This window comes from Eurypyga helias, unplaced genomic scaffold (assembly GCF_000690775.1).
Source record: "Eurypyga helias isolate BGI_N326 unplaced genomic scaffold, ASM69077v1 scaffold32991, whole genome shotgun sequence".
Lineage (NCBI taxonomy): Eukaryota > Metazoa > Chordata > Aves > Eurypygiformes > Eurypygidae > Eurypyga > Eurypyga helias.
This window is the reverse complement of record NW_010229457.1, coordinates 1,854-29,667: the sequence shown is the minus strand read 5'-3', so window position 1 is coordinate 29,667 and position 27,814 is coordinate 1,854. Positions and strand designations below refer to the sequence as shown.

The window sequence follows — 27,814 nt, the reverse complement described above, 5'->3', positions numbered from 1 at the left end:
CATCTTCTCCATGCATCCCTGCAGCTGCTGACTCTGGCTGCCATTGTGACTAACAGGCCGGCATCTGATTCTCTTCTGAAAGGTCAGACTATTAATTATCATCCAGTCTTTAAGGATATTCAATAGCCAAGCACAAACCCCACAACAGCTGTAATAGATCAGCTCTTTTTCTACCCAACACTAAGTAAAAATGCAGAAATCCTGCATTATTTGATTTTGATCAAATAAAGATTATTTGAACTAGTAAGGATTCCTAAAATAAATGTAGAAATAAATGTAAGTGATCAGATATCACACTGAAGTTTTTTCTTAAAGCAGCAACTCCAGCTGCTTTTGCAGCTTGCAATTAAATTGAAATATTGCTTTGCAGCATTTAATTCGGGGCTTGGCTAGACTGTTAGCACCCTCAACACTGATGCTGACTGTATCATTTTAATCCCTGTAAGACATTTGCAAAATTTCAATTTCCCACTCTTCTGGAAATTCAATTTCATCCTTTCAAATAAAAATCAAACAGATTTTAAAAATTCACTTATATTAGGCAAAATTAATGTGAGGCAACATTCCTCCCAAGCTGGAGATTACTGTGACCCTTAAAAGGCAGCCTCATATACAAGACCTTTTAATTCAGCCACTTCAGTTTATTAATTTGCAATGCTACACTGTCTTCTTTAGTTTTAATTATACATTAGATAGCTTTCCTAAAAAAACCCAAACAAACAAAACCCAAAAAACCAAACCACAAACACCAAAAAACAACCAAGAAATCCATTCTTTTGTAGTATTTTTCATTTTAACTCAATGCATGCTACACATCCTAGGAGCTCGCACAGTTTATAAATATACACACCTACACCACCTCACATTCATACTGACAATACACTTCAAAGGACATTCCTTTTCCTTGCCATCATTTTTTTTCCCTTTTCGTAGTGATGATCACATCACTGAGTAAGTGATGTGATCTCAGGATTCGGTAATCCCACTGCCATTAAAGCACCACATGGTGCTGAACAGTAATTTTGTGTCTTATTTACCTGGACCTCACTTGTCCTCTGCTTGATGGTATCTTCTTTCTCCTTCAGGTCTTGCTCTACATTATTCTTTTCCCTAGAAGACCAGCAAACAATGCAAGAATACTTAAGAACATCAGCTACAGCAGGTACAGTTATCCAGCCCCCTAAGCCTGTATCTCTCTTTAAATACATAGTGAAACATTAAACACAAAAGAGGTAAGGGATTTCTGCTTTCCAAATTATTTACAAGACAGAAGCCCACATAAGTGTTCTGCCTAAAAAAAGGTCTTTTCAGCCAACTGCACTTCAGTGATAAGAATGGCTCAAAAATGGAAGGGGGCGGGAGGGAGAAATCAATGAAATACTGTCTCCAGTGATCTCACTGTTGCTATGGAGCACTTGTCTAATGAAAACTGCTGGGAGAAGTGGGAGGGATTGCATCAGATTCCATCTATTAACCCCTGCAAACACAGCAATTCCTATGCTAAGAGCAGCTAGACAACATTTCCAGCAGGCCAATCTAGCCGATTAATTAACCCTGCCTATCAGACAGTAGATCCAGCTGTCGGTACTCGCTCGGAAGGAAGGCTGGCTTGCCCCCATCACTGTCTGCTTAGAGACTCCACATGCACTTATTTGCTGTGTCATATCAAGTCTGTCTCTACAGACATTTAAGTTTAATGTCACTACTGATGACAGGGGAATTATCATCAACAAATTCTTGGCAGTCAGACGTAACAATAGCTTTAAGAAAGGGAAAAAATCACCCACACACAACTCAGAAGTGTTACTGTTTTAAAAAGAACAAAACAGCATTTCTCTCTAGACAGTATATGGAGTCCTTTCTCCTTTCACAGATGCAGAAAAGCATTAAGCTTTACAGTTTTAACAGTCTCTTTTGTATACAGATATTTACTTTCATAAATTAGCACACACATGAGAAGTTAGAACTCGAACAATGACAAACCTACCATTTCTAAATACGATACCATGGTGAAAAGCTACCAAATTATTTTACTAGTACAGTTAAGGCAACTTCATATTTTAACAGCAGCAAATTGGTAATCAATCTAAAACTAATGATCTTAAGGTTTACTCTTCTGTAACACAGAAGAAAGCATTTCTGTCTCCAAAGGAAAGCAGATTTACTCTAAGTTCCTTACCTCTTACTTGTTTACTGCTATACCATCTACAGTGGAAAACAAAAAAAACCCAGCTGTCAGAGATCTGAAATGAACATCTGCTCTGAAAAATTCTTAATACCGATTACGTTCTGCTATTACTTATCTCAGTACCTGAATGTACCCATAGGGAAGGTTTACATGGAAGGAAAAGGAAAGATGTGGAAAGAGGGACTTTGAGGAAGGCGGCAAGCTATTTCGTTAAGTGTGAACCTTCAAGTTTCACAAAATTCCTCATTCTCCATTCATCAGAAAAAAACTATCACGGAAATTCTAAGGAAATCTTTACCATTTCCATCAAAGCTACAGCACACTCCTCTAGCTCTATAAACCGGTATTTGTAGAATAGTTGTACTTTGGTAGTTAAAGCACTGCAACACAGGGTAGAAACAAGTTCTGATGATTTTGCCTTCTGTAACTTTCCATGAACAAAGGGTCTCAATCTCAATAAAGCACTTCCACAGATCTCATTACAAGTCAGGCTGAAAAATACCTTCAAGCCCTCAGACACATCAAGCACAGCAAACATTCAGGCATACTGACTGAAGATAAAAGAGAATAACTGACTAGGTAAACAAATACTTGTTATTTTTCCTGCTTGGGTATGAAACTGAGCAGGAAATAGAAACACGAGGAGCTGTGTATGCTTTAATATACAGCCTTTCCACACTGATGTCACTGATATGCCTCAGAGGCTGTCAGAGATGAAGATCACATCCCTCTTATTTCAACAGAAGCCAGGTACCTAAACCTTGCAATTTGGTCCATGCTAAGTAACAGGATACAACACCCACCCACAGGCAGCTTACACTGGCCAAATCACAACACAAACAGTGAATTGGAAAAAAATCAAGTGAAAGAAATATTGTCAGGCAGAACAAAAGCTTAGGCAGCAGTCTCAGACAAAGGAAAACAAGCTGAGTGTAGACAGTCTACACATAACACATCCCCTCCTCCCTCCCAGTAATGCATCTTTGTTTCAAAAATAAGACAACACAAACCTACTTAATTCACTAATTCTTCTGAATGCCTCCATTTCTTTTACAAACTATCTGGCATGCCCTTGTAGGAATGCCCAGCAACTGAAAGAAACAAAACTAAGCAATAAAATTGATTTATTGGATATGACACATTTTCTGGATCATAAAGCCCCTTATCACTTGGGGAAAAAAACCACCACCAAACACCTAAACAAACCCCAAAAGAACTGTGGTCTTGCCAATAAAGGACACTTGTAACCAACTCAAGTCCATTTATGAAAGCATTACAATTTCCCTACGCATTTTAGTAGTCAGGTCAGGAGAACCTCATATCAAAGAAATTAAAAGCACTGATTTAAAAAAAAACTCAAACTAATGGATGGCTTCTCCAGTGCAGACAGTCCCTGATTTACGAGCAAATAAGCTTAGTAAATCCATACGTTTTATACTAATTCATGAATGAGGTAATTCATAAATGGGATATGGCAAGTATTTATGACAGCAGGCAACTGAGGAGTCCCCCTGCCAGTAGAGGCATTCAGGCCAAATACAAACCAACCCTGGCCAGGGTTCCTGATGGCCAAACACTTAGAACCATCTCAGCTACAAAAGCAAAAAACCATAGCTCTTTTCCATAATAAGTGACAGACAACTACTCACAGGGCTGGTAGCATTACCTACACTCACAGCCCAATTATTTCTGATTTGGGGAATTTCCAGTGTAGTAGTACTTCAATTTGGCCATGCTACAAAAAAGGCCCAGGGTTTGCCTAATTCCTTCTCCCCTGTGTTCCCCCAACCTTTTCAGCTGCCCCCGAGCTCAGTCCCAAACCAGAGGTTAGAAGAGGTAATCTTGCCTACATGGCAATTCTTACCATCGCTTTGCTAAGAAGCGGTAGATCTCTGAACTCTGACACAAAGGCTTGATGCAAGCGTGTGGCAGGGAGAGGTTGTCCTGTTTTTCTGGGGACATTTGCCATTTCCTTACTTTTGAGAGCTCAGCTTACCAGCTCTACGATCCTTTTAACCTGATTTATATTCAAGACAGTATAACTGTTGCTGTCCAACATACGTGAAGAATGGCATCTTTGGTGAGACATACTAAGTTAAGCTCAACTACTTCACCTGCTTACAGAGGAACATAGTATTGGTAAAGCCTGAAGAAATTCCACTGACTCATGGGCTGTAGCTAGCTTTGAATGCACGAAAGCAAAGCCGGGTTTGCTAGAGAAGAAAAAGGTTTTATGGCTCAAAAAAGAATATTAAAAACATCTGGTCTAGCCTCCCACAATGCTGATCAAAAAAGCTTCAAATAGCTTTCTAAAAATATAGTGCAACTGAAACAGAACTTACAGGCAGCAGTGCTGACAGGCTCCAAATCATGCAGATTCCACAACGTCCCCAGGCAAATCATTCCCCCTACCAGAGGGAAATTGCCCTCGCTAATAAGTGTTCTGCATTTTATTCCTCATCTGATCCCCAACCTCCACCTTCCTGACATTGTTTTTATTGAATTAGATTTAAAAAGAGCTATTGGGTGCCGGAAATCTTTCCCACACAAACTGCTGAGCCACAAACACACCAAACACACCACCTCTCTGAAACAGCTATGTTTTCCAGACATTGTCATTTTTCTGAGGCATTTCCTCTGCTGCCTTTTTTTTTTTTTTAAAGTAGGCTTAAAAAAACAGATTAGATTTCTGTTACTGGGTCTCAGAAATGCAGTTCTCATGGATACTTCTCAATGGAATTGTGGAGTAAAATGATTACATATTAAATTCAACAGCTGAACAACAGATCTTGTTTAATGATGAACAACAATAACTTAAGTTTAAATTCCATTTTGATTGATAACTATCAAGATTGAAAGTGTACTTCACCAGTTTTAACAAAAACATGGATTTACCAAAAGATGGAACTTTCCTACATTTACCACAAAGATTAATCTACTGCCTAGCTCTGCTACCTGTGCTGAGGGAAGGCACAGAAACTCTGCTACCAAGTAACACTTCTACGGTGGCTAAAGGGTTTCCAAGTCATCAAAAATTAATTTTCTTGCAAAAAAGAAAAAAATATAGTGAGTTGTGGTCAAGTAAGACATTGAGTTTGCTAGTTGTTCTCACAGGAGCCACACAAGCCTCTATTATACTTCAGTTTGACGATACAGGCCTAAGCCTTTGACTGTGAATCCAGTTCTGTTCTGAACCTCTACATCACACACAAGTAAATTTTTCCCTTTCTAAAAATAAATACATAGTAATAGTTGTTTCTACCAGATCTCCAACAATCTGATATCATTCAAATGTGTTTTAAATAATTGTCCAAGTAGATTTACCACTGAGGAAATGGAAGCAATGACTTTCCAAAGCCATGGTTCCTTCAATCCTCACACTACAAAAAAAAAAGCAAGACACAGCCTGGCTTGCATGTTCGGCTGCAAGCCCACCAACTGAAAACCAATTCATCTAAAAAAAATTATGCTAGTGAACAATTTATTTCTCACTAAGATACAAACAGCAAATATACATGACTGAAAAATATATTTCAGGTTCATAAATGTGAGACGCCAAAACTGGAACTAATACAACCTCAAGAACAAGAGGAAGGCAGAGCAGGGAGAAGTGAGGAGGCAGTGGGAGTAATAAGACGGAGAATAAGCAGCTGAAGTGAAAAAACATTTATGTATTTAGGAAACAGACTGTGCTTTGACATATTGCCGAATTAAATCATTCCTACCAGTGACACGATTAAGACAGGCAGATTTCATTATGGCAAAGCACCCTCACTTATAAAATAGTAAATTAACTGTTCTTAACAGAATTTTCTCAGTACCTTTATGATACTTCCAAAATAATCGCTGAAGAAAAATACCTGCTATGTTTTGAGAGTAAGACAAACAGTATATATAAACATACGAACTTGATTTTCTCCGTCACTTCAAGTCATCTTCTTAATTACCTTAGAAATAATTAGTGGAACTCAAGGGTCTGCACACCTCAAATTAAAACAGCTTTTCTCAGTGCAACAGTTAACTTTACTAAACAGAAGAGAAGCATGTCCATCTTTACCTCCATCAAAACCCTAGCAGAGGTCAATATAGAAACTGTCATCTTCCCACTCTGTACCCTACATGCTTCTTGATCTTTCCCATCTCACTTCCCTTCTGCCACTAGAAAAAAAAAGTCCTTAGAATTCCCTTTACAAATCAAAGAACACTAACCCAAATTTGTATCATGGTTTCAGCATCCTAAAGATCTGCTCCATTCTCATCTGCCAATAAAGAGAGATTATTTCCGTCTCAGGATGCTAAGGTAAGCAGCTCTCTGAGACATACACACCTTTCCCAGCCTTGCTGTTATTAACTGCACTCACCTGACTGATCAGAGTAGAAGTATTACAGACATGCTAACCATTTATTTTAGCAAAGCAGACTATTACCACCTAGTTTTCCCTTATGTATTGAATTATTTTTAAAAAACAGTAAGTAGCGCAACTGAATCTAAGGCAACAATGACTATTCCTCCTTTACCTACCTCTGCAGGTCCACTATTTCATTGTTCAGTGTATCAAGTTCTTTAATTGCAGAAAAATCTGCTACAGAATTCAGTCCTTGTGTACTCTGAAAGAAAAATAAACATTGTTAGTTTATAGTTTATGCTGCCCAACAGCTATACTCACATCACTTTTTGTGAGAGCATGAGCTATTCTCTTTTCGTAAGTGTTGGTAGCACTGTATTTCAATCTTGAACAACCAAAAACAGTCCAGCTGCTGTATCAGCAGAACACAACATCCATCCAATGCATCTAGTAACTCAAACAGAGTTTGAGCTCCTGAAGACACTTTCCACAAAAGCACAGGAGCACCTGATCATACAAAAAAAGAATCTAGTTCTAAAGTGAGATTTATCTTACAGGTTATGTTTAGCTGGCTCCCTAGCATTCATTTAAGAGTCATTTGGGTTGCTTACTACTTTTATATTTCTTCACCTTGGTGATCCTCCTGTTGCAAAGTACAGACACTTATTTGCAATGCTTTAAGTGATACCACGCTCGTTAATGTGAGCCTCCAGAGTACTGAAGGAAACGCTGATAATACAAAGTCATAGGTAAGTGATGGACATGAGTTCCCGTTTATTTAATGTCTGTGTAGTGAGACAACCACTATAAAACAAGTTATTGGTTTTGAAAACCTAAATGACTAGAGAAGAAATGCTGAAGACACAAATTAGCAAATACTGTAATGGTTCTACTGTGCCTTATGTTCATCACAACATGAACGTGTTTGGACGTCGCTGTCACTGTAACTACCTTCCATAAATACACCAGTTCCTTCAAGCCTTGAATAAAATCATCCAGGACAAACACAAAGTTCAGAGGAAAAGTATATACATACAATTCAAAAAGTCTTTAAATGCTGAAGTTTCTCTAAAGATAAATCAAGATGCTATTAACTGAGTGTTTAGTCAAGCTTCTACTCTGGGGGAAAAAAAACACATGAAAAGACCTAAACAGTAAATCTGAGCACAACATTATTCATCAGAACTATAGATTATTCATGCATAGTTTACTAGAGTGAATGACACAAAAAACCTCCAAACTGCTATTCTTAAGTTGGTTAGTGCCCAGCTGCTCAATTGGGCAAACAGCTACGAAGTTGAACCCTATTCTAAAGGAATTTCACAGGAGTTTTGCTGAGTTGCTCATAGTGTTCCAACCAGAAAGGCTTTACTTTTCCTAGGAAGGGGACCAAAGGAAAACATGGAGCTACAAGTACAAATTCTTTTCAGACTTCCTCCTCTCATCAGTTAAAGACATTCTGCACACTAACACCAGCATTGAATATGAATAAAGTGTAGTTCAGTCTTATTTTCATTTGTTCAGGAAAACTGGTGCCAGGGAGGAACATAAAAGCCAACATTTTTAGCTACAATAAACAAGATAGAGACAAAAGTTAGAACTATTTGCTGCCATTTACGACACTGCAACATGCACACAAACAACGCTTCAAGTTTTTAAAGCAAAATAGGAATAAAAGTCAATTCCTGCCAAAATTGTTTAAGAGGAAATGGCATGTAAGTTTAAGTTTTAGGGCTGATAATGCACGTGCAATTTGGTGACTACAAACAGTTCTAGGTAAAGAAACACAGCACACCAAGGACTAGACTGCTGCTGTGTCCCACTCCCGGGACCTGCACTCAGGCCTCAAAATGGAAACAGAAGTTACAGTCCTGTGGTAATGAGACTCCGTAAGGAAACCAAACATTGGATAACAGCAGTATAGATACACACGCATGCTGAACATCTACCATTTTTTTTCCCTACTTTAAAAACATAATGGATTACCATTATAGTTAACTGATATTTCTGCTACTACCTTCATACTGGTCAAATCAGAAGGTTTTCTAATTTTTTTTTTTAAAAACAACATAAGCCACTCCAAGAAAAACAGCAAAAAGCTACTGCCTGTACCCTCTGGGTTCAATTCTGGAGCAACAGCCTTGGACAAACAGGTTCTTTCGTATCAACAAGACATCATCTCCTTTGAGAAAGCTCAAAATGAGCTGAAGGTTCAAGCTCAATCTAGTGAAGCAAGTTCTTGGTAAGGATTTACAGGGCTAACTAAAAGACCTCTTACCTTCTTTCACAACAGTAATGCAAATAAAAAAAAAGCCCAACATCACACTGATGTCTTCTCTAGAAAAACAATTCATGCACAGAAAAGAGCAGTAACCAACACTGATCTCATTGCTGCGTTCTGATCGCTACATCTCCTGCAATACGATCAGTACAACCCTGGGCATGAGTCCTACCGGTAACTGTCAGCTGCCACCTGGGGTTACTCCTCTGGCACCACCTCCCCAGCAATTTCAACAGGGTAAGACAGACAGCATTTTAAGTTTAAGCAGCACATATTACCAACAGGTAAGAGCCACAGAGGTCTGGGTTCAAGGAAGAACCTCGGGGTTCCTCCAGATGAACAACAACGGAAATCAGCAATAACTTGAGAATGCAACACACTGCGACACTTTAGAGAAGTGCTGCGCTCTTCCAATGCTCATGTGAGAGCCTTAGAAGGATGTTCATTATTAAACCAACAGACAGTAAATATTAGAAAAGCAAAGATTCTCTAACCTTGAGAAAGCAGAGTTAACAAACTGACAGAATAATAAGGATGAAAAGCAGAGTGGTGCAGAATGGAAAAAACAGTCCAAACTAGAAAAGAGACATAGAAAGGAAAGCAAACATATAAAGAAAGATTAGTAGAGTTGCAAATAAAGCAATTACTTTTTAAAAACAGAATGTAAAAAGAAATTAGATACCAGTTACAGAAACTCAAAAGTAAGGCCAAATTTTTGAGTTTCTTTTTTTCAGGTGCAAATTTTTCATTCTGTTTAAGGAAGTTGTAGAATTTGGTCAATGTTTTGCACAACCAAGAAAAGGTAACCCACATCAGACTTTGTGATGCGTAGAACAAGTAAGAATTTGTGATGACCTCTACCACTCTGATAAATACAACTTGAGAGTCTACTGCTGGGTTAAGAAAGATGGCAATCAACAGACTATGATGACATTTAAACTCTCTGAAATACAAAATGAGGGACCATTCACTTTTAGAACTTTAAATATGTAATCCTAAACTTTATTTAGCTTGCATTGTTTCCAGACTTCTTAAAAAGGAAATGTAAAAAAGGTAATTGTGAACATATTAGGAGACAAACACTGAACTTGTGCATGTTATTTCAAATGCAAACTGAAATTTCTGTAGACAGTAGAAAGACTATTCTTTCAAAATAGAAAATAATGCTTTCTCAACATAAGATCTCTCCGCTTGGTTGGCAGGTGTAATAAATGACAGCTTCGTTCTGAAACATGAATGGAACAGTGTTTTGTCAATTCTTTGCCCTTGAGACTTGTTTTACTCTATATATTACGATAACTTTAAGGTATGCCAGTACTTGAGGCCTTTCTTGCGTCACCTTTGAAATTAACATTCTTTGAGATTTATACCAAAAATGGCAAACCCGTCCTTACCTTCTGTAAAGTGACAGCCCTGTCTGAAGGTGGAATCATCTCTGGAGTCAGAGCCTGAGGTGGATCAATGCCCTTTGTTAACTTCTGATTAATTAAATAGAAAGCCAAAGCAAACTGTTCCTTTGAAAGCTTTCCGCAGTCCTTCGTGTCACAGAGCGCCCTGTACAGAGATGCACAATGAAATAACTCAAATCCTCCATCCTGCAAGTGTAACCCTGTGTAGTGCACTTAAGGTTGCTTAAAAATGTGAAAATTGCTAGTGTGCATCTGCTCTTCTAAAAAAAATGCAATATAGAAGTAAGGCATGGTAATAAATAGGCATCATTACTCAAACGCACACAACCACTTTCTCTCTGCATGCTAAAGCCCACAGCTCTCCTAGAGTAAGTTCCCATCTGCTGAAAGGCAGAATCAGGGCTATGAGTCACTAACACCACCTGAGTACCTCTAACTGACGTACCTTCTAAATTAAAGATCTTTCCCAGCCAACACAGGTTTATCTATTTTTCCTAAATTAGAGATTATCTTAACCGTACCTTGAAAAATAAGTTTTTCCTACCAGAGTGCCCTGGAATAGCTTATAGTGGGGAAGGAATTAAAAAAAGCAGTGGGTGTCACTACTAGCTGTAATGAAAGACGAACAAGTTGCCGAATTAAATGTGCAATAAATCCTGCATGGTAAGAAATCTGTACAGATAATTCTCATTACCAGTACACAGACAGTATGTGTGTTTGGATACACAGCAACACTATGATTCTTACAGACAGGGATTTAGCTGCACTGCAGTATTTGTTTGTAACAATCTGTGGTCGGGCACTTTATTTCCTCCCCTAGGAGATGACGCATAGCATAAAGATGTTTTCCCCGTTTCTGTCCAAAAGTAGAAGCACGTCAGTTACCACTGCTTACACAGAGGCCATGCTATTACATACAGAAAACAACTTTCACTTTCCAGATACAGAGCACTTTTTGTGAAAACGCTCCCAGGAAGGAACGAGAACCATGCCATCGTTGGAACAGCTGTCATGGAAAAAAAGAAATCCCTACCAAATATGTGCAAGAAGAGCAGAAGGCAGTCCTGTCTTCAAGAATAGTTCTCTGGCTTCCACACCTGACACAAATCCATCCATGTCCTTGTCAGTCTTCACAAAGATCTCATCATACTTAATTTTGTCTGCAGGCGATACAACCCACTGAAGAGGGGTGGGAAGGGAAAAACACCAACAGAAAAACAAAAACCAAAACAGTAAGATACAGACCATTCTGTTTCCAGACAGTTACTTTCAGAGTTACAGGATTCAAGGACTACAGCACAGATTTAAAAAGCGATAAAGGTGCCTAGTTCATGACTCAGTTTTATCTTCCAAAACAGAGATGCACAGAGATCCACAAGGAACTCCAGAAGCAAAGTATGTACAACAGTCAGGGACCAAGGCTGGCTGATCCTGCTCCACCTCTCTGCCTATGTATTAAAAAGCATTCCCTGGATCCCACACCCCTGAGCACGGGGCTGTACGCTCATCCCTGTGTGCAGCCAAAGTCTTGCTCACTGCCTGGCTCCACCAACTTTATTCCTTGACGCAGCTGGAGAGCTTTAGCTGGAGGGACTGAAGAACTGCACAAGCCCAGACAGGTAATAGGTGGCACACTCTAAACTGCAGAATTTACATCCAATGAAAGTAAAGACAGGAGATGCTTCTCAAGATTTTTTCCACACACTAAGCTACCAAGCCACAAAGATGTGGTTGGGTCTTTAGAGTGGAAATGCCTTCAGGTTCATTGTGGACACTAATTAATTTCAGCGCACAAGGACACTTAGATGAATGCCCAGTGGTGCTGCACACAAAACACGCACTGAACCACTTGCGCGGAGCAGCACTGCTTTGTGATACACACAGCAAGACTTACCAAGTACACTGCCAGATGAAAACCTTCTTATTTTGAACAGAGTAACTTATAATCTACTTGGAAAGATACTTTCCCATATTCTGCATTCTAAAATGACCAGGATTAAATAAGATGCTTGTGGGGCGAGGGGGGTGTTTCTTAATAATTACATTAGAAACACAGCAAATCTCATGTGTTTACATGGATAAACCAGACATTTTGTCTCCTTTTCCCACTGCTTGCGTTTTCATGAATGTCTTCTTCAAATCGCAGGCATGTGGGCACAGACACGCCTGCCCCAATTTGTTTTATGAACTTTTCCATGTTCCAGTCAGTCTTCAGCCAGAACACTTAGTTCTGCATACCTGGACTACACTTTTCAACTGGAAGTGTTCAAGGCCAGGCTGGATGAGGTCTTGAGCAACCTGCTGTAGCAGAAAGTGTCCCTGTCCATGGCAGGGGAGTTGGAATTAGATGGTCTTCAAGGCTTTTTCCAACCTAAACCATTCTATGATTCTATGAAACTGTTTTCTTAATATTCTGACCTTTTGCATTGAGCTTGATGCCTTGAAATAATTATTTTTGAAATGTTTACTAAATAATATTCTTTTATCCAACTAGAAGACACCCAGAAAAAGCAGAAGATAAATTTCTTAGCTCTCCACCTGGTCTTCCCATCAGCCTTGTCAAATTCATCAAACAATTGATAGGACAAGAAAGAAACTAAAAACCTGTATCAAGAATTTCCACACAGGCAGTCTCCAAAGCACCGCATTAAGAGCGGACATCACCCCAAGTAACTCCTGAACCATACCTGTGTCAATGGTGTTTTGGCAGCTAAAATGCCTACAGGTGGCAAGGACTGATGAGACTCTTTGGTAGCTGCTGAAGGTGGAATTAATGGCATTGCTCCTGGAACACTAATAGGTTTTCTCTTGGATGGTGGCACCAAAGCTGCAGGCAAGGACATTGGCACTGGTTCCTTTTCCAAAGCGCAGTACACCAAAAACATGGCCTGAACAAGGAAACAAGGTGTGTAAATATGTAAGAAATAAGTATATATATAAATTAAAGAATTAGTTAAGAAATAACCTTGTAGCATTTTTTCATGTTTCGCCTTTACAACCCCCCTCAACTGAACTGCAGCTTATTGGCTTCTGAACTGTGTTTATCATTGCTACTTTCTTTTGAGGTTCAGTGCTTAGCAAATGAAGTTCAGTATCTCTCAAAACATTTAAAAGACTACCCTAATTATTATCAATCTTATACCACCAGTTATGGAATTTTATTTGGGAGTTTAAAACACTCCATTTGAACACATTCATTGGTTTTTGCAGGAGTCGCTCCATTTAGAGACTATTCTCTTGTTGTGGTTGTACGTTTTAATAACTCCGTGACTTGTTCAAGACACAGAACTGCATCTTAAATAAATGTTACAATACTTTACAGATTATCAGTTTACCTCCAACATTTGCCTAGAGCGTATCAATCCTCCGATCTCAAAGCCAGAGTCTGAAGAATTACAGTATAAAACCAGGAATCCAAGTAGACTAACTGTTAACTACTGGGTCTTAAAGGAACTGGTTTAACAAGAAACTGAAGCATGCAGGTGCCTGGAGACGACTAGAACAATACTCAAGAAAGCAATTTTTACACTTTTATCCTTTCTCAAAAATATACGTGACAGCTGAAAAAGGTAAATTCATATTTACATTACAAAAAAACCCAAAGCACGGTTTCGACATTGTCAATAATGGCAGTTCTTGGTAATTAAACAGGTATTATAAACTTTATTTTTTTTAAATGTTGACTCTGAAAGGATGAACAATAGTTTAGTTAGTAGAAATCAAAATTAAAGGCTGGCTTTAGTCCCAGCTGGGGACAGAAAGATGGTATCACTTTTCCACGATTCTTGCAATGCAGAATGCAGTTGTGATACTTTGTTTGCTTTTCCAAACCTTTAAATTTAGGTTTGTTATTTCTCTGCGTAAAATGAAACTCTCTCCTCCAGAGTGAACATAAAATTCCTTCCTCTCCAATTCACTTACATGTGAAAACAGGCTGGAAGCTTTCAGAAAAAGCTGATGCATGGATACTATCACATTCAAGACTTAACAGATTCTTCAAAAGCAAGAGCCTCCCAGTCTTCTCACTTGCCATCTCTTGGAGGAAGTAAAACTTATTTACCACTTCTTACATTTTTTCATCAGTCCAGGCATTAATAGTGTACAAATTCTTCACTTGCTATGAGCTTTTGAAGAATTTATAGATTATTTCTTTAAAATTTTCCTCAAAGATATCTTGAGGCATTCAAGTATTATAAACACTGAAGGTTAAGGTAAAACTCATCCAGTGAAATCACTCAGTCTCTTCATGGGACATCAAATCTCAGGTACAAGTTTTTAATGGCTCAATTAGCCCACCAAGAAGGTTACTGCTGTGTAATGAGAGATGTCCATACACTGACAGAAACATTAACTAGTACTAAAACTTGATTAGGGTCTCCGAATAAAGGCAATAAATGAACCATACAGTCAAAAAATTAATTCACAATGCATCTATTTTAAACCTCTGTCATTAGGCTTTCAAAATCCCAAGAGGCGGAAGATACTTACAACTGCAAACTCATCTCGATCCAACATTCCATCACGGTCAATATCACTCAATTCCCACACCTACCAATAAAAAGCAGAATATAGGGATGTTTGCCTCAACTGCAGCAGTTTCCTATTTAAAACAAGCGTGAGAACAGCCAGCCTCCCTACACCATATCCTAAGTTCTGTCAAGATTAACAGCATTAGTTTTCAATGACCAACATATATTTGTGTAAACCATACAAAAAAGATTCTTAAGTTGGAGAAAGAGTGCACTAGCGGCACCCTGCCCTAAACAAAGTGTTAAAGAGTACGCGTAACAGAAACTGTGGTAAGAGGCAATCAAACTATTTTTTTTTTTAATAGTTTAACAGTTACACCTGTATTTAAAAGTTAGGCTTATTGCTACAAATCTTCAGTCTGGAAAAGCAATATTGCTGAGTGTAGCACTGTTGTCATTTGTGAATTAACAATTAAGTAGAAAGATATTCTTACTCGTCCTAAGATATCCACTGGCAGTTTTGAGTTAAGGAGTACGGGTTTCACTTTATCACCTGACAACAGTCCATTCACAGGATTTAGGCTGTCAAAAATAGCATCATACTTGGCCTTGTCTTCCAGCTGCAGGGGCAGAAGAAAAATATTACTTATGGAAATAGTCAGACTTGTAGGCTAAGAAGCAGTAGTTCTTTCAGAAGTATTATCTTACAGTCACAGCTGGAACCACACAGACAGCGGTTCCTGCTGTTTAAAAGAAAACATGAAAAAGATGTTATTTCTAAGTCAGCTACAGACTCATCCAAAACCCAGTGAGATTTACCCTTCCATTATTTTCATGGCTTCAGGTAACTATTCCTGATAAACTCAATTTCTGAACACAGAGATTTGCCAAGGGACTAGTGTTTTCATCAAATTAGGTCTACTAGCCCAATCACAGATTTGACACGAATGGCAATTTATCATACTTTATAGCTACCAATAGCACCATTTTTTCCTCAAATTTGTGTTTTCTTGCGAACCACATCATAGTTCTAGGTAACAGCGTGATGGTTTGTTTACCTTAACAGCCCATGGTACATCACTTGATGCTGTTCCACTGAGTAGCAAAGGACTACTAGTATCAGTCTAAAGAAAAACAGGAAAAGAAAAAAAAAAAGACACACACACATTAAAAGAGAAATGGTCCTGACCCCACTAAACCATTCCCTTATTTAAGAAGGCGCTCCTTTGCAAAGCCAGGACTGCATTTTAGTCACTCCTACCTTAGTTAAGGATACCAAAGTTTACAATAAGAAATTTAAATTTCTTCTATTAAAGACAACACCAATAGAACAAATACCATATACGCTCAAATCCTACATCATTTTATATTCAAATCCGCATTAGAACACGCAGCACCTTATTCCACAGTACTTGATTTTCCCCTATCATAGGGCCCTATTGCCCTACACCACCACTTTCAGATCAGTTTGATCTTTACACCAAACCTTCCTAATTGTTCATTTAAAAGCAGTTCTTATTACTAAGTTGATATATTAAATTAAAAAAGAAATCTTACAAATCTTGGTGGAGGAACAGGCAAATTAAGACTACTCAGGGAAACATCCAATCCATTCTGTGCACATGCTACAAGTCGTAAAGCCACAAAAAATTCCTACAGGAAAAAGGAAATTTTAAAGGATTTATGATATGAAAACACTCAAATTTCAGAGTAACTATGAGCTTTTCTAGTATTGCTATATACACAAAGGATCACAAATTCCTTCAGAGAGGCAAAGTTTGTCATTACTAGCTCCAAGCATTTAGACACCTCCTGGCTGCTGTAGTCAGCTGCCAGCATCCAGTTCTTCTATGAAAATTTAAAGTAGCAATTACAGTTGTTTATCTTGGAGGAACCGAGTTGATCCCAAAGGTGGCAGTTGATGGAGAGGGTGGAAGGAAAGGTACAGCATGCAAGAAAAATGAACTAAAAGCAGAAGTCTGAAAACATTTTGTTTGGTGGGTGCTACAAGCTCCTCCTTTTCCCACCATGGTACGAAGCAGGTAGCTCTCCTGGGCCGTTCTTTAACCATACTTCAAACCGAACGGCAATGCACGCGAGAGCTTTCCAGCAGCACCGCTGACAGGCAAGTCCGACCATGCTGCTCATAGCCACAGCTTTGGAAGAACTCCAAACAGAATGTGGTAATGTGAAGTCCACCAAAATTAGACAAATATGAATTTTGAAGATTTTAGTAATTTTAATTTCTGCAATGTTTCCTCCAAAATCAAATGGAAAAGTCACCTTTGTAGTACATACAGTACATTACCCTTAAATCGCTCCTCAGTACACTGTATTATACAGCAGCTGATTTTATGGCTTGGAAGAAAAACTGATGAGGTAGCTGAAGGCTGCTTAATCTATTCGACCTTCCACTGACGTGGGAAGTACATATCTAGTTCTCGTTACAAAAATCTGAAAAAATTCATCTCAAAAAACTACCTTCCTGAACCAGCAATCTTAACTTTTATCGTATTTCAAGGCTTGCTAATGGTTAGAGTAACATCACAGATCATGTGAATAATCGTACCTGTTTGTTCAGGACACCTTTGCCATCAGTGTCGGCTAAGTCCCAAATCTAGAACAGAAAAAAACCAGATACTAAGTGTTCTACAACACTGAGAGGAAGCTGGCAAGTTCTCACTCCACTGAACAACGCATTCTTGGATGAAAGCTCAGGTTTTAACTTCATGATAGCACTTATTTGTGGTGACAAATTTAAATATTGGTTTGATATCCACCACGCCACATGCATAGTAAAATAAGCAATGATACTGAAGTTGGAAACTATTGAATAGCACAACTGACACGTTGGGGAAGATCACGTGTCCTGTAGCACCACCAAGTACTTCAATTTACACGGGATAGCAACTGTAGCAAGAGACAGAATAATGAAATAATTGTCATTAAATACCTTTCCAAGTACCAAATCTGTCAATCCAGACTTCTTCAAGAACACAGCTGCGTCAGAAGCTAACACTCTTCCAGCATTAGCAGAATCAACCTGGGAGAAGAAGAAAACCCTCACATAACAAACTAGCTTTGGAATTTATGGAATCTCTAACACAGGCTCTCAAGAAGCTGCCACATAACACTCAAGTTTACATACTCACTTTGAGAAAAATCTTCAGACTTTTTTTTTTTTTTAAGAAAACCCTCCCTTTCATTAAAAATAGCATTATGTTAGAAGACAATTTGAACTAGCTGCTCCAGATTTAATCTTAATAGACAGGCTTTGGAGGTTGATATCTTAACTAACACCGCTAAATTTAACACGTATTATCCATATATATTCTAAGCATCTTTCACACTCTAGTATGTTTTACAATGTTCCATAAAAACACACGTACTATTTCCACCTGTCAGTATGCAACTAAAACAGAGAGAAAGAACGTTTCCTCAATGACCCAGTCTGGGGAGAAGTAACACAGGTTTCCCAAGTCACGAGCCAGCACCCCAACACAAACTTACTCTTATAGGTCATCAGTGAAGATTCGGATTAATTCTGCTTAAAAACTGAGGGAAAACCCAACTAATACATGTGCAAACAATCACATGTCCACTGCTGTGAGTTGCTAACTACTAATTAAGCCTGGATTTCAAGTTCTCCAGTAGAAAGTTTCAAGTACAGACAAAAGCCCAAGAGTTTTTCAAGTTACACAGTAGATAGGGAAGCTTGTCCCCATTAGGCCACCATCTGAACCTAATTAGCCATCTGTAATCACAGGATTTTCTTCTTGGGGCCTGAGAAGCATTTGATTTGTAAGTACAGAGAAGTCCCCGAGTTTGGTACCATTTAACTGTCCAGCTGTGAATTCATTACTGTTACGGTCTGAAAAAGAAGGCTCAGTTTGAAGATGCCTCTACCCAGAAGAGGGAAATGCTTACTCCCTGAAGCAAAACTTATTTAAACAATGAAGAAGGTGGTGGTAGTTCTGGCAGAATATCAGCCACCATGCATTTCTCCCCAGATCAATAGGGAGATATTTAAAATAGGTTGTTATTCAAGTCCCTAAATGAAAACAGTACCTCAGCTATGCCTTCAGGTGGAAGAAGCAAGCAGTAAAATTTACATCACAGACATGAGGAGAAGGAAAATAGAGGAAAAGCTGCAAATCTTTGAAAGCCTACAGCAAAAGGATACCCAAAAATGGCACAGTATGGAGAAGAGGACTAAGGGTATCTTCAGTCAGTTCAAACTGTCAGGCTCACTACATCAGACAGTAGCTGTACAGGTCCTACAAGATCTACAGATCAAATAATACATTACATTTTAAAGACAAAAATCATATAACATTATCTTCAAAACCGGTTTTCTCATTCCTGATCAGCTGAGATGCCCTGAAACTCTGAGGAATTTGCAACATGATGAACTTTTCAAAAGACAGGAAGGAGGCAACAGAGGTCACTCACTTTCCACACTTCCTGGAGAGACACACAACCAAAACTGAAATCATACAAGGAAGCGATCATGCACGGACAACTGAAGTACATGAACAGAAAGAGTAACTCGATGTTAACATCAGATTTCCCAGTACTCCCTTTTGAAGATCAGTGGGTCTTGAGCACTTGCTGAACACAGAGTCATCATGGCTGTCTGAAATAGCCTGAGAACGCCTAGTGAAAAGTGATGCTTCAGATCAAACAGCAAGTTTGGGAATATACAGCAGAACACTGATGATGATGATGGTACACTGCATCATTTACGGTCTCACAGCTTTGTGTTTAAACAAAGACTACATTCAGTATTTTGTTTGGAACGTAAGACCAACCTTTCAAGTTCCCAGGTGCGGCACACAAAAGGTGCCCCCAAAGAGGAGCTTAGAACCAGCTAGTGAAAGGCTGCGAAGAATTTATCGTTTGGAAAGCATGCTGCAGCTGATGAAGGTTGTCTGTAGACAAAGTTGCTTCTAAAAGTGAACAAAAAACTCTGAAAGCAATACCAAAAACATCATTTGACATGGAAGTTGAGGTGGTGGAGTCACCATCCCTGGAGATACTTAAGAGATGTGTGGATGAGCCGCTTACGGACATGGTTTAGTGGTGGGCTTGGTTGGCAGTGCTGGGTTCACGGTTGGTCTCAATGACCTTAAAGGTCTTTTCCAACCTAAAAGATTCTACGGTAGTGAAAACATCTTTGTTTCCAACATAACTAATATGATTTTAATTAGGAGAGGTTGTTTCCTATAACTGAAGATTCCCTGCTCAGAGCAACAAAATTACAAACACTACAGCAGTGTAGTTAGCCTGCTCCTCAGATGTCGAAATGTCTGATTCAGCCTGTATGAGCACGCTGTCCATATCACAGACAAAAAGTCATGAAGACACTGCATCAAATCCCTTTTTCAGTTAGTGGAGTTGACCTTGCCCATAATGAACACCATGATCTTGGCATCCACTCAGAAAGCCTCCAGCCTGGAACGTTTCTACTCGTTCGTGAAAGTCACACATTAACACAGTACGACCGCTGTATGTTTCTGTTATTTCCTCACCTCCAACCCAGAAGAAGGTAACTTCAAGGAATTTAAGCAGGATTCTTAATTAACCTGCTACGGACACAGTTGCTTTTTGTTCAACTAATTCCTTAAATTTTAGTACCTATTTTTTTTAAAGGGCTGATTTAAATTTCTTTACAAATTACTGAGTCTGGCATGCTGGGATGGAGATGCTCACTAAGCATTAAAAAAGTGCAGAAACTTGGCCTAAGTTTGACCCCCACACAAAGATGATCGCTAACGTCTGTCAGTTTTACACAAACTTGGCAGAGCTTTTCCTGTCCTGACACAGCTGGGACAGCAGTCCCCAACTGACCACACCAAAGGGATGTTCCAGACCATATGACGTCATGGTCAGCATACGGAGCGGGGGGAAGGAGGAGGAAGGGGGGGGACGTTCGGAGTGATGGCGTTTGTCTTCTCAAGTAACCATTACACATGACGGAACCCTGCTCCTCTGGAGATGGCTGACCCCCTGCCTGCCCATGGGAAGTGGGCAATGAATTCCTTGCTTTGCTTTGCTTGCTTGTGTGGCTTATGTTTTACCTATTAAACTGTCTTTATCTCAACTCAGGAGTTTTCTCACTTTGACTCTTCCAATGCTCTCCCTCAGCCCACCACGGAGGAGCGAGCGAGCGGCTGTGTGGTGCTCAGTTGCCGTCTGGGGTAAAGCCCCAACAACATGTTATGCAAGATGAATTACTAAGTTTGGGGTAGAACTGGAAGTGTACTAAGCATCAGATCTAATTCAGGTGAGGAATTTGTTCTCAAGTTGCATGGAATGCTCTGAAGTGCTTCTGGTATGAAAGAATAAAAACATGCTCTGCCAACACCACAGGACAACGTGGGAAATGTCTTTCTATTTCTATTCCGGAAGTTGACATCTCCTTATCTAAGGGAGGGAAGGAAAAAGTTGTCTAGTGCAACTGAAAGTCTTCAGACATAGTACATTCTAAAGCTCCTCTTTAGGACAGATGCTTGCAGAAAAGAGTTTCGCTGAGCAAGTCAGAAAACTAACCCTCTGGAAAACAAATCCATTGGCACATCCTCACCAACAGTGACATCACATTCAAGGAATCCCTGGTCCTGTGCACTACTGAGACTGGTGGACAACAAACAGTGCTCCAATTTCACTAGGCTATATATTCCAACACAAGCACAAGATGCTAAGTGACTGAGGAGCCACTGCCACATTTGTGCTTAAATTCAGTTTCTTTATCCAACGTTTTGCTTCACATTTCAGTGGTTAAGCAATTGCAGTCAGGAGGAAGAGACAGGCAGGCATGTGGCAAAGATGGCACGTAACAGTGAGGGTCAGTAGTATTGAGCTAGAAAACCTGACATGCAAAAAAAATGAGTCTTGTGCCTTTTCTCATGACCATATAACAGTCACCATAATATGGGATTCTCCTAGGGCTTTTAACCTAATTCCCAGAGGTAAACACACAATGGATTTGTCCATCAGACTAAAGGAAAACTTTGTGAGAGTGATACTATCTCCTTCAACCTTCATGAGCCATCTGAACTTAGCTCAAGGCAAACTCTCTCTTCTTGCTCAGCAATTTCAAAACTGCTACTCTCCTGCAGCAGAGAAAAACCCTTGTTAAAGTATAATAGAAAGCTCAATCTTTTCAGGCATCATAGGCTGATACACTTTAACTGCTGTTTTATGAGCTCGATAATGAGACTAATTCTCTAAGCACAACCCAAAAATGGAGCATAGAGAGAAATCATGGTCTTCTCTCTTCCCCAGCAGATACACTTGCATTATAATGTTGATGCCCAAAAGAAGTTCCTAAATAAATAGGTCATATAAACAGCATTACCAGTTGCACAAAGGAAAAAACTTCCTAGAAGGCTGTTTTTTTTACAGGGCTCATCAATTACTTGTCAGGTCTTATTAAAAAAAATTTTAAAAAAATCTATTTTTAATTGTTTTACAGTCATTCACTTAAATTTCCTTAAAAGTTTTTATATATGTTTGTACAATAATGTACACCAGACACAATACAAAATATTGCTATTATAAAGTAGTTGAAACACCTAGTTTTCAAAAAAGCTGTATTTATAGGAATCAATATACTTGATTTTTGCTGGGCCCAAATATAAAATACAGATGATAAATAAAATTTATATTAGTATATTTTTATCTATAATTATATTTTATTTTTACACTACAAAGTAAAAAGATTTGTATCTGTTGAGTGAAGCTACAAGAACTACATGTGTTCTTTTGGCATTCAGCGGCCTTCCATCCGAATTTTACTCCTTACAAGCATCCTGTAAGAACCTCTGGAGATACTCGGAGTGATCCAAGTCTTACGTAACTCTGACTGCACTACAAACACAAGAAATTCAGCTTCCCTTTTGAAAAGGGACAAAGAACCTATCAACACAGTATTTCGCAAGAATTTACTCCACTCCAAGAGCTACCAGTCTAACTGTACAGTGATATGTCCTACATACCTGGCAGTTCCCTAGCAAATTAGTCATCTTACAACCAATATTGAATTTATAGCAATATACCTCAGACCTAAGTGTTAGTTACTATAAAAAAAATTTAAAGCAGAATAATTTTCCTTGAACTTTTATTGCTTACACAGTTGGCCATGCTGAAGTCTATGAGAAAAGTGTTTTGTGTTTCAAAGAAAGAATATTAAGTTTGTTCCCTCAACAAGAGCATACATACCTGTCTGTAGAATTTCTCATACACAGGGTTTGCACTCGATAGCTGTAGAAGAGAGAGAAATAAAGTTAAGTCTGAAGATCTGTATTTCAATTCCCTTCTCCCTGGATAAATAAAGACAGCAAACACTCTTTACTTCTCTTAAAGAAGTATTAAGCATTTACATAATTTATTTGTTCTGTAGAATGATGAGGACTATGACAGCTCTTCATGCTGTAACTTTTACGAGACTGAATTCTTGGTTTGAAGTCAGTGATACTAACCACTATCAGATTACTATCAGAACGGTCACCGGGTTAGGCAGTGTGAAACAACAGCTCTTAGGCAAGATCATCAATAGGCAAAAGAAGAAACCTGAAACAATACAGGCTTGGAAGTGCTCTCAAATGAATAAAAAGCAAGATAATTTTATTTTGTTAAGCACTGCATCATTCTGTAGAATTTAGTGTCATATGCAAGGAGCCTGTAAAATATTCAGATACCCAAATTAATTCCTGGATTCACAACTAAATCCATAGCAATGGTGCAACTTTTAAAAAAAAGTAAGTTAAAACTTAAGTTTGTTTCTTGTAATTTGCATCCTTATGAGAGAGCGCTTCTGCCTTAATTCCACTGTCATCTACCAGACATTCAGTGCTCACCTGAACTTAGGTGGACAAGGATAAAACACCTTCTTTGGAAAAGGCCCTTATTTTTAAACCATTTTTAGAGATTCTAAAGCTAAAGGCTTGAAACCATACAAAACTGAGTATCCTGGCCTACACCAAATACTCAGGAGATTCCCAGGAAATGTATTGTAAGGGTCACCTCTCTTCCTCGACGTAAGAACAGACACAAAATCCGGTACTATTTTCATGAAGTGCATGTGGCCTAAACCAAAGGTTCGGTGTGTGACTGGGTGCATCTGTGCAGAGGATAACCCTAGAACCATCATGATGTGTTGCCCTCACAAACCCAGCTGGAACAACTGAGCATAATACAAATTAATTAGACAATAAAAAAAACCCAACACACACAAATTTGAGTATCATCCAAAACCAGAATACTCCTCCTTAAGAGGAATACGACCTTAAAACCCAGGATTTACAGACCTTTGTACAAACTGGCTCCAAACAAGGTAGCTTTGGCTTTAAAATTTAGAGGTTTGCATTGAAATACAGAAGCCAACAGTATTCTAGATGTTGTCATCAGTCATACAGTTGCGGAAAGCACTTTACTACAGCATGGATAAATGGTGGCAGCTTCAGTAAAACCACACACTTTTTCATATAGCAACACTTAATAGTGTTGCTCTTCGGGCTAAGCACTTGGATGTTCACAGATGCCAATTATCAAATAACAGTAAGAGGGGAAATTTGGTAGAAATCAGGGGTTTAGCATGATCCCGTTCAACTACAGAAAGTGTGCAGTATGGCCAGAACATCCTGAAGGATAAATTAGGGAGAACAGCTAGAAATAACAGAACTCTTATCCAGATCCTGGCATCTGCAAAAACTACATATTTTGGGAAGACACCATTGGTACTCATTGCAATACCTCCATTTATATACCTTCACCTTGCTCTGACTTTGCTCTGGTACCCAAAGACTTCTACTGTTGCAGCCACCAACGAAGCAGGTGTTTACACGTCCCTTAAAATAGCCTGATGAAAGACATCCAGGTTTTGCCAGACCTCTGACTACCGTAACAGCAATATACAAACACCACTTCCACTGACTTTCCACCATGCTCTATACTGTATTTTCTTAACTAAACCTCAAATGCTGTATCTACCAACTCAGCTGCACTTCGAATAGCAGTCTAGAAGGGTTGTTCTCCTAAACATTCAAATACTTTACTAAGTATTACTTCATGACAATGTAAGAGACTCAAATTAAAGCTACGAGCAGAAAAGGAGAGCAGAGTTGGCCAGCGCATACGCTACAAATATCAACTCTCACGCACCATCCCTCTTGCCCAATATCACCCTTTGTTCAGCCAAGTGTTTCATTATTACAGCCAAACCAATCATTGTCACCCCTGGACAGGAAACATCGCGTTGAAGTCCTGCAGTGAAAACACTAAGTGCAAAACAATCTTCTCATTCAGTACTTGGAGTACAAACCAGTAATTCTAATTTATTCCATTAGTGTTTCCAATATTCATTTTACCGTCAGCATCACTGCAATAATAGGAATTTCCTGTGACGCCAAACAGAATAGTAGTAGTAAAAGCACCTCCCAGGCTATTTTACTAGCGACAGACTTGGTTTTCCTTCAGAGTGCACCTCGCAATAAAACAACAGATACAAATATAGTCTAGGATATTCTTGATCTAAGATAAAAAGAAAAATACTGCTCCACGTGTTTCAAAGTGCTGCTGTAGAATTTACCTGGCAAAATCCTTTTTATGGGATTTAAAACAACCCATTGCAGAGTACATTTAACTTGTTTTCAATGCAAAAAGTAGGGAGAGAGAAAAGGTCAGATTCCACTGTGTACAAAACCAGAAATAATTATTCTGATTCCATTTAAAAGTTTATCACTTCAAAGTTATGTCTGTTCTAGTAATTACAACCTCTGTAACAAACCTGTGCACTTCAGAACACTAACCCCCGAAATAAACCACACCTTCAGGGACACCCACCTCTTTCATCCTCTGGTGTCAGTGTCCCCATGTTTTCATTCCTCTGGCACACTTGCCTTCAGGTGCAATAGGATACTACTTACTACTACCAGTCTGTCTTCCCCATATATCCACAACCTTCCTTCGCACAAAAAGGCTTCAAAACAAACAAAAAGCTGACCACTGAGAAAAACAAAAGTAACTTTTCCCTCCAACACCAGTGAGATAAAAATAGCTTGTTTCTCCCTTTCTATCGTGATTAAAATCAAAAATACTGTATTATAGCACGATGCAAAACTCTAGGATCAAAATTAAGAGTTTCCAGGCCAAACACCACGATCTGGCTGTAGATGTTCTTCGTGTAGCCATCCCGTTGCTGTTTCCTGGTTCCCAAAAACACTCAGTATGGAGAAGAGCTGTTCCTCAAACACTAAGAATCTCAGCTCTCCGTTTCCAAGAAGGGAAGGGACGGAGGAATGCACGCAAACAGTTCCTTGCAATGCTCTTCCACCATTAGCTGCAGCTCCCTCCTGAAGTTTGAGACTGGTTTTCTCACAATGCCCTTTCCAGACAATAATCAACCTGGCTCTTCTCTCCTCGCTATTGCTTTACTGCCTGACGTGTTCCACAGTAAAGCTTCCTACCACTTTCCATTCTATAACCAAGCACATCTCCCACAGCAATAACAAGAGTAAAGACAAAAAAATATTTGCTATAAATACACATATTACCAAGTACTTCAAAAATCAGCACTTCCATTCCCATGAAACAGCTGAAGCATGCACAGAAACTGCCACCTTCTCTCTGTACATGTCTGTCACTGCATAATTAAGAATGGTTTGATTCAATTTTCAAATCACTACAGGAAACCACCATCTTCTCACCAGTACTGAAGGAAGCCTATGTAACATGAAAGAGCAGCTCCGCTGCCTTCCGAGATGCAGCTACTCTCTAACAGCGTTGATGCAGTATCAATCAATCAAAAAAAATATAATTAAGTCCTATCTGCTTTAGGAGCAGTCAGCCTCCACGTCACACAAGTTTAAAGACACACATGCATACTCGGATTTTCTCATCTTTCTTGGAGGACAGAAAGAGGAACAACAGATGTCTCATCCCAGCAAAAAGAACAAACTAAGATCTTAATTTAACATTTTATTAATTCCTTAAAATACGAAATCAGAAGTTCGTCAGACATCTCAAAAACTTTGGCTCTACATTATATGTAACATATATAATGTTTTACAAGGGTCTGCAGTGACAGGGCAAGGGGTAATGGGTTTAAATTGAAAGTGGGGAGATTTAGATTAGATATCAAGAAGTTGTTCTTCCCAGAGAGGGAAGGGAGGCACTGGGACACATTGCCCAGAGAAGCTGTGGATGCCCCATCCCTGGATGTGTCCAAGGCCAGGCTGGATGAGGCTTTGAGCAACCTGGTCTAGTGGAAGGTGTCCCTGCCCATGGCAGGGGGGTTGGAACTAGATGGTCTTTAAGGTCCCTTCCAACCCAAACCATTCTATGATTCTGTATTACTATGAGACTGCCATTCTTATTGTAAGTATTTGCATCCTATGTACCTCAGTAACAAGACGTGAATCCATGCATTAGACAGGTGTCAGTGACAAAACACTGAAGTCTGAACTGAGACTTGCAGCTCATTAGGATACAAACTGATGTCGCGTAACTTGGACCGGTTTACCAAAGCAGCCCACAACTACTTTGAGATGATTACCACATTTTTCACAAAAAGTATTTCACATCAGGAAAACAAACACAAAAAGTTACCTTCCCCTTCTGCCTGAGTACTCCCTTACAGTCCTACCCCGAACCGCGAGTTTCCTCCTCAACCACGCATCGGCAGTTTTGCAGAATAAGCCACAAGTTCAGTTTCCAAGAGTGAAGTATTTGAGTGTGCGTAGGACACCAGCTTTCAACAAATGTTATCTTCCCCACTCTCAACATGCATCTTCTGCATCTCCAGCTTTCTGTTCTTTCTTTCTCCCCAAATTAAGCAGGCCAGAGAAGCAACCCTCCTTGGAAGGTCAGAAATACAACTCCCCATATTGGCTATAGCTTGAGTTTTCCAACAACAGATGACAGTTTGTGAGACAGGAACAGCTCCTTCTCCTTGATGTTGCCAGCTTGTTTCCAAACCAAAGGCAACCACAACAAAACATTCACTTGGTAGAGGTTTCCTTAGAAGTTCCACATGAAATTCACAGTTGTGCTCAGACCATAACTCTTGGTAAATGCAAGTGGCAACAAGATGTTGCAGAATGGGTTCAAAATGAGGACAT

At 39.2% G+C, this 27,814-nt stretch overlaps 1 protein-coding gene across 1 annotated transcript in view; it reads right to left on the bottom strand.

The window, feature by feature from the left end:
• EPS15 (epidermal growth factor receptor pathway substrate 15) overlaps positions 1-25,569 on the bottom strand; it is a gene marked incomplete at its 3' end in the record, with an annotated part of 35,598 nt that extends 10,029 nt beyond the window's left edge. Inside the window, exons 1-13 of the mRNA XM_010160414.1 lie at positions 25,539-25,569; positions 22,917-23,017; positions 17,647-17,736; positions 17,263-17,310; positions 16,251-16,346; positions 15,752-15,817; positions 15,188-15,313; positions 14,713-14,772; positions 12,912-13,112; positions 11,258-11,403; positions 10,210-10,369; positions 6,711-6,796; positions 1,038-1,110 (exon numbers count right to left, since the gene is read on the bottom strand). Coding sequence (XP_010158716.1) covers positions 1,038-1,110; positions 6,711-6,796; positions 10,210-10,369; positions 11,258-11,403; positions 12,912-13,112; positions 14,713-14,772; positions 15,188-15,313; positions 15,752-15,817; positions 16,251-16,346; positions 17,263-17,310; positions 17,647-17,736; positions 22,917-23,017; positions 25,539-25,569 — 1,284 coding nt within the window. The remainder of the gene's footprint in view (positions 1-1,037; positions 1,111-6,710; positions 6,797-10,209; positions 10,370-11,257; positions 11,404-12,911; positions 13,113-14,712; positions 14,773-15,187; positions 15,314-15,751; positions 15,818-16,250; positions 16,347-17,262; positions 17,311-17,646; positions 17,737-22,916; positions 23,018-25,538) is intronic.
• Between the last annotated feature and the right edge of the window lie 2,245 nt (positions 25,570-27,814).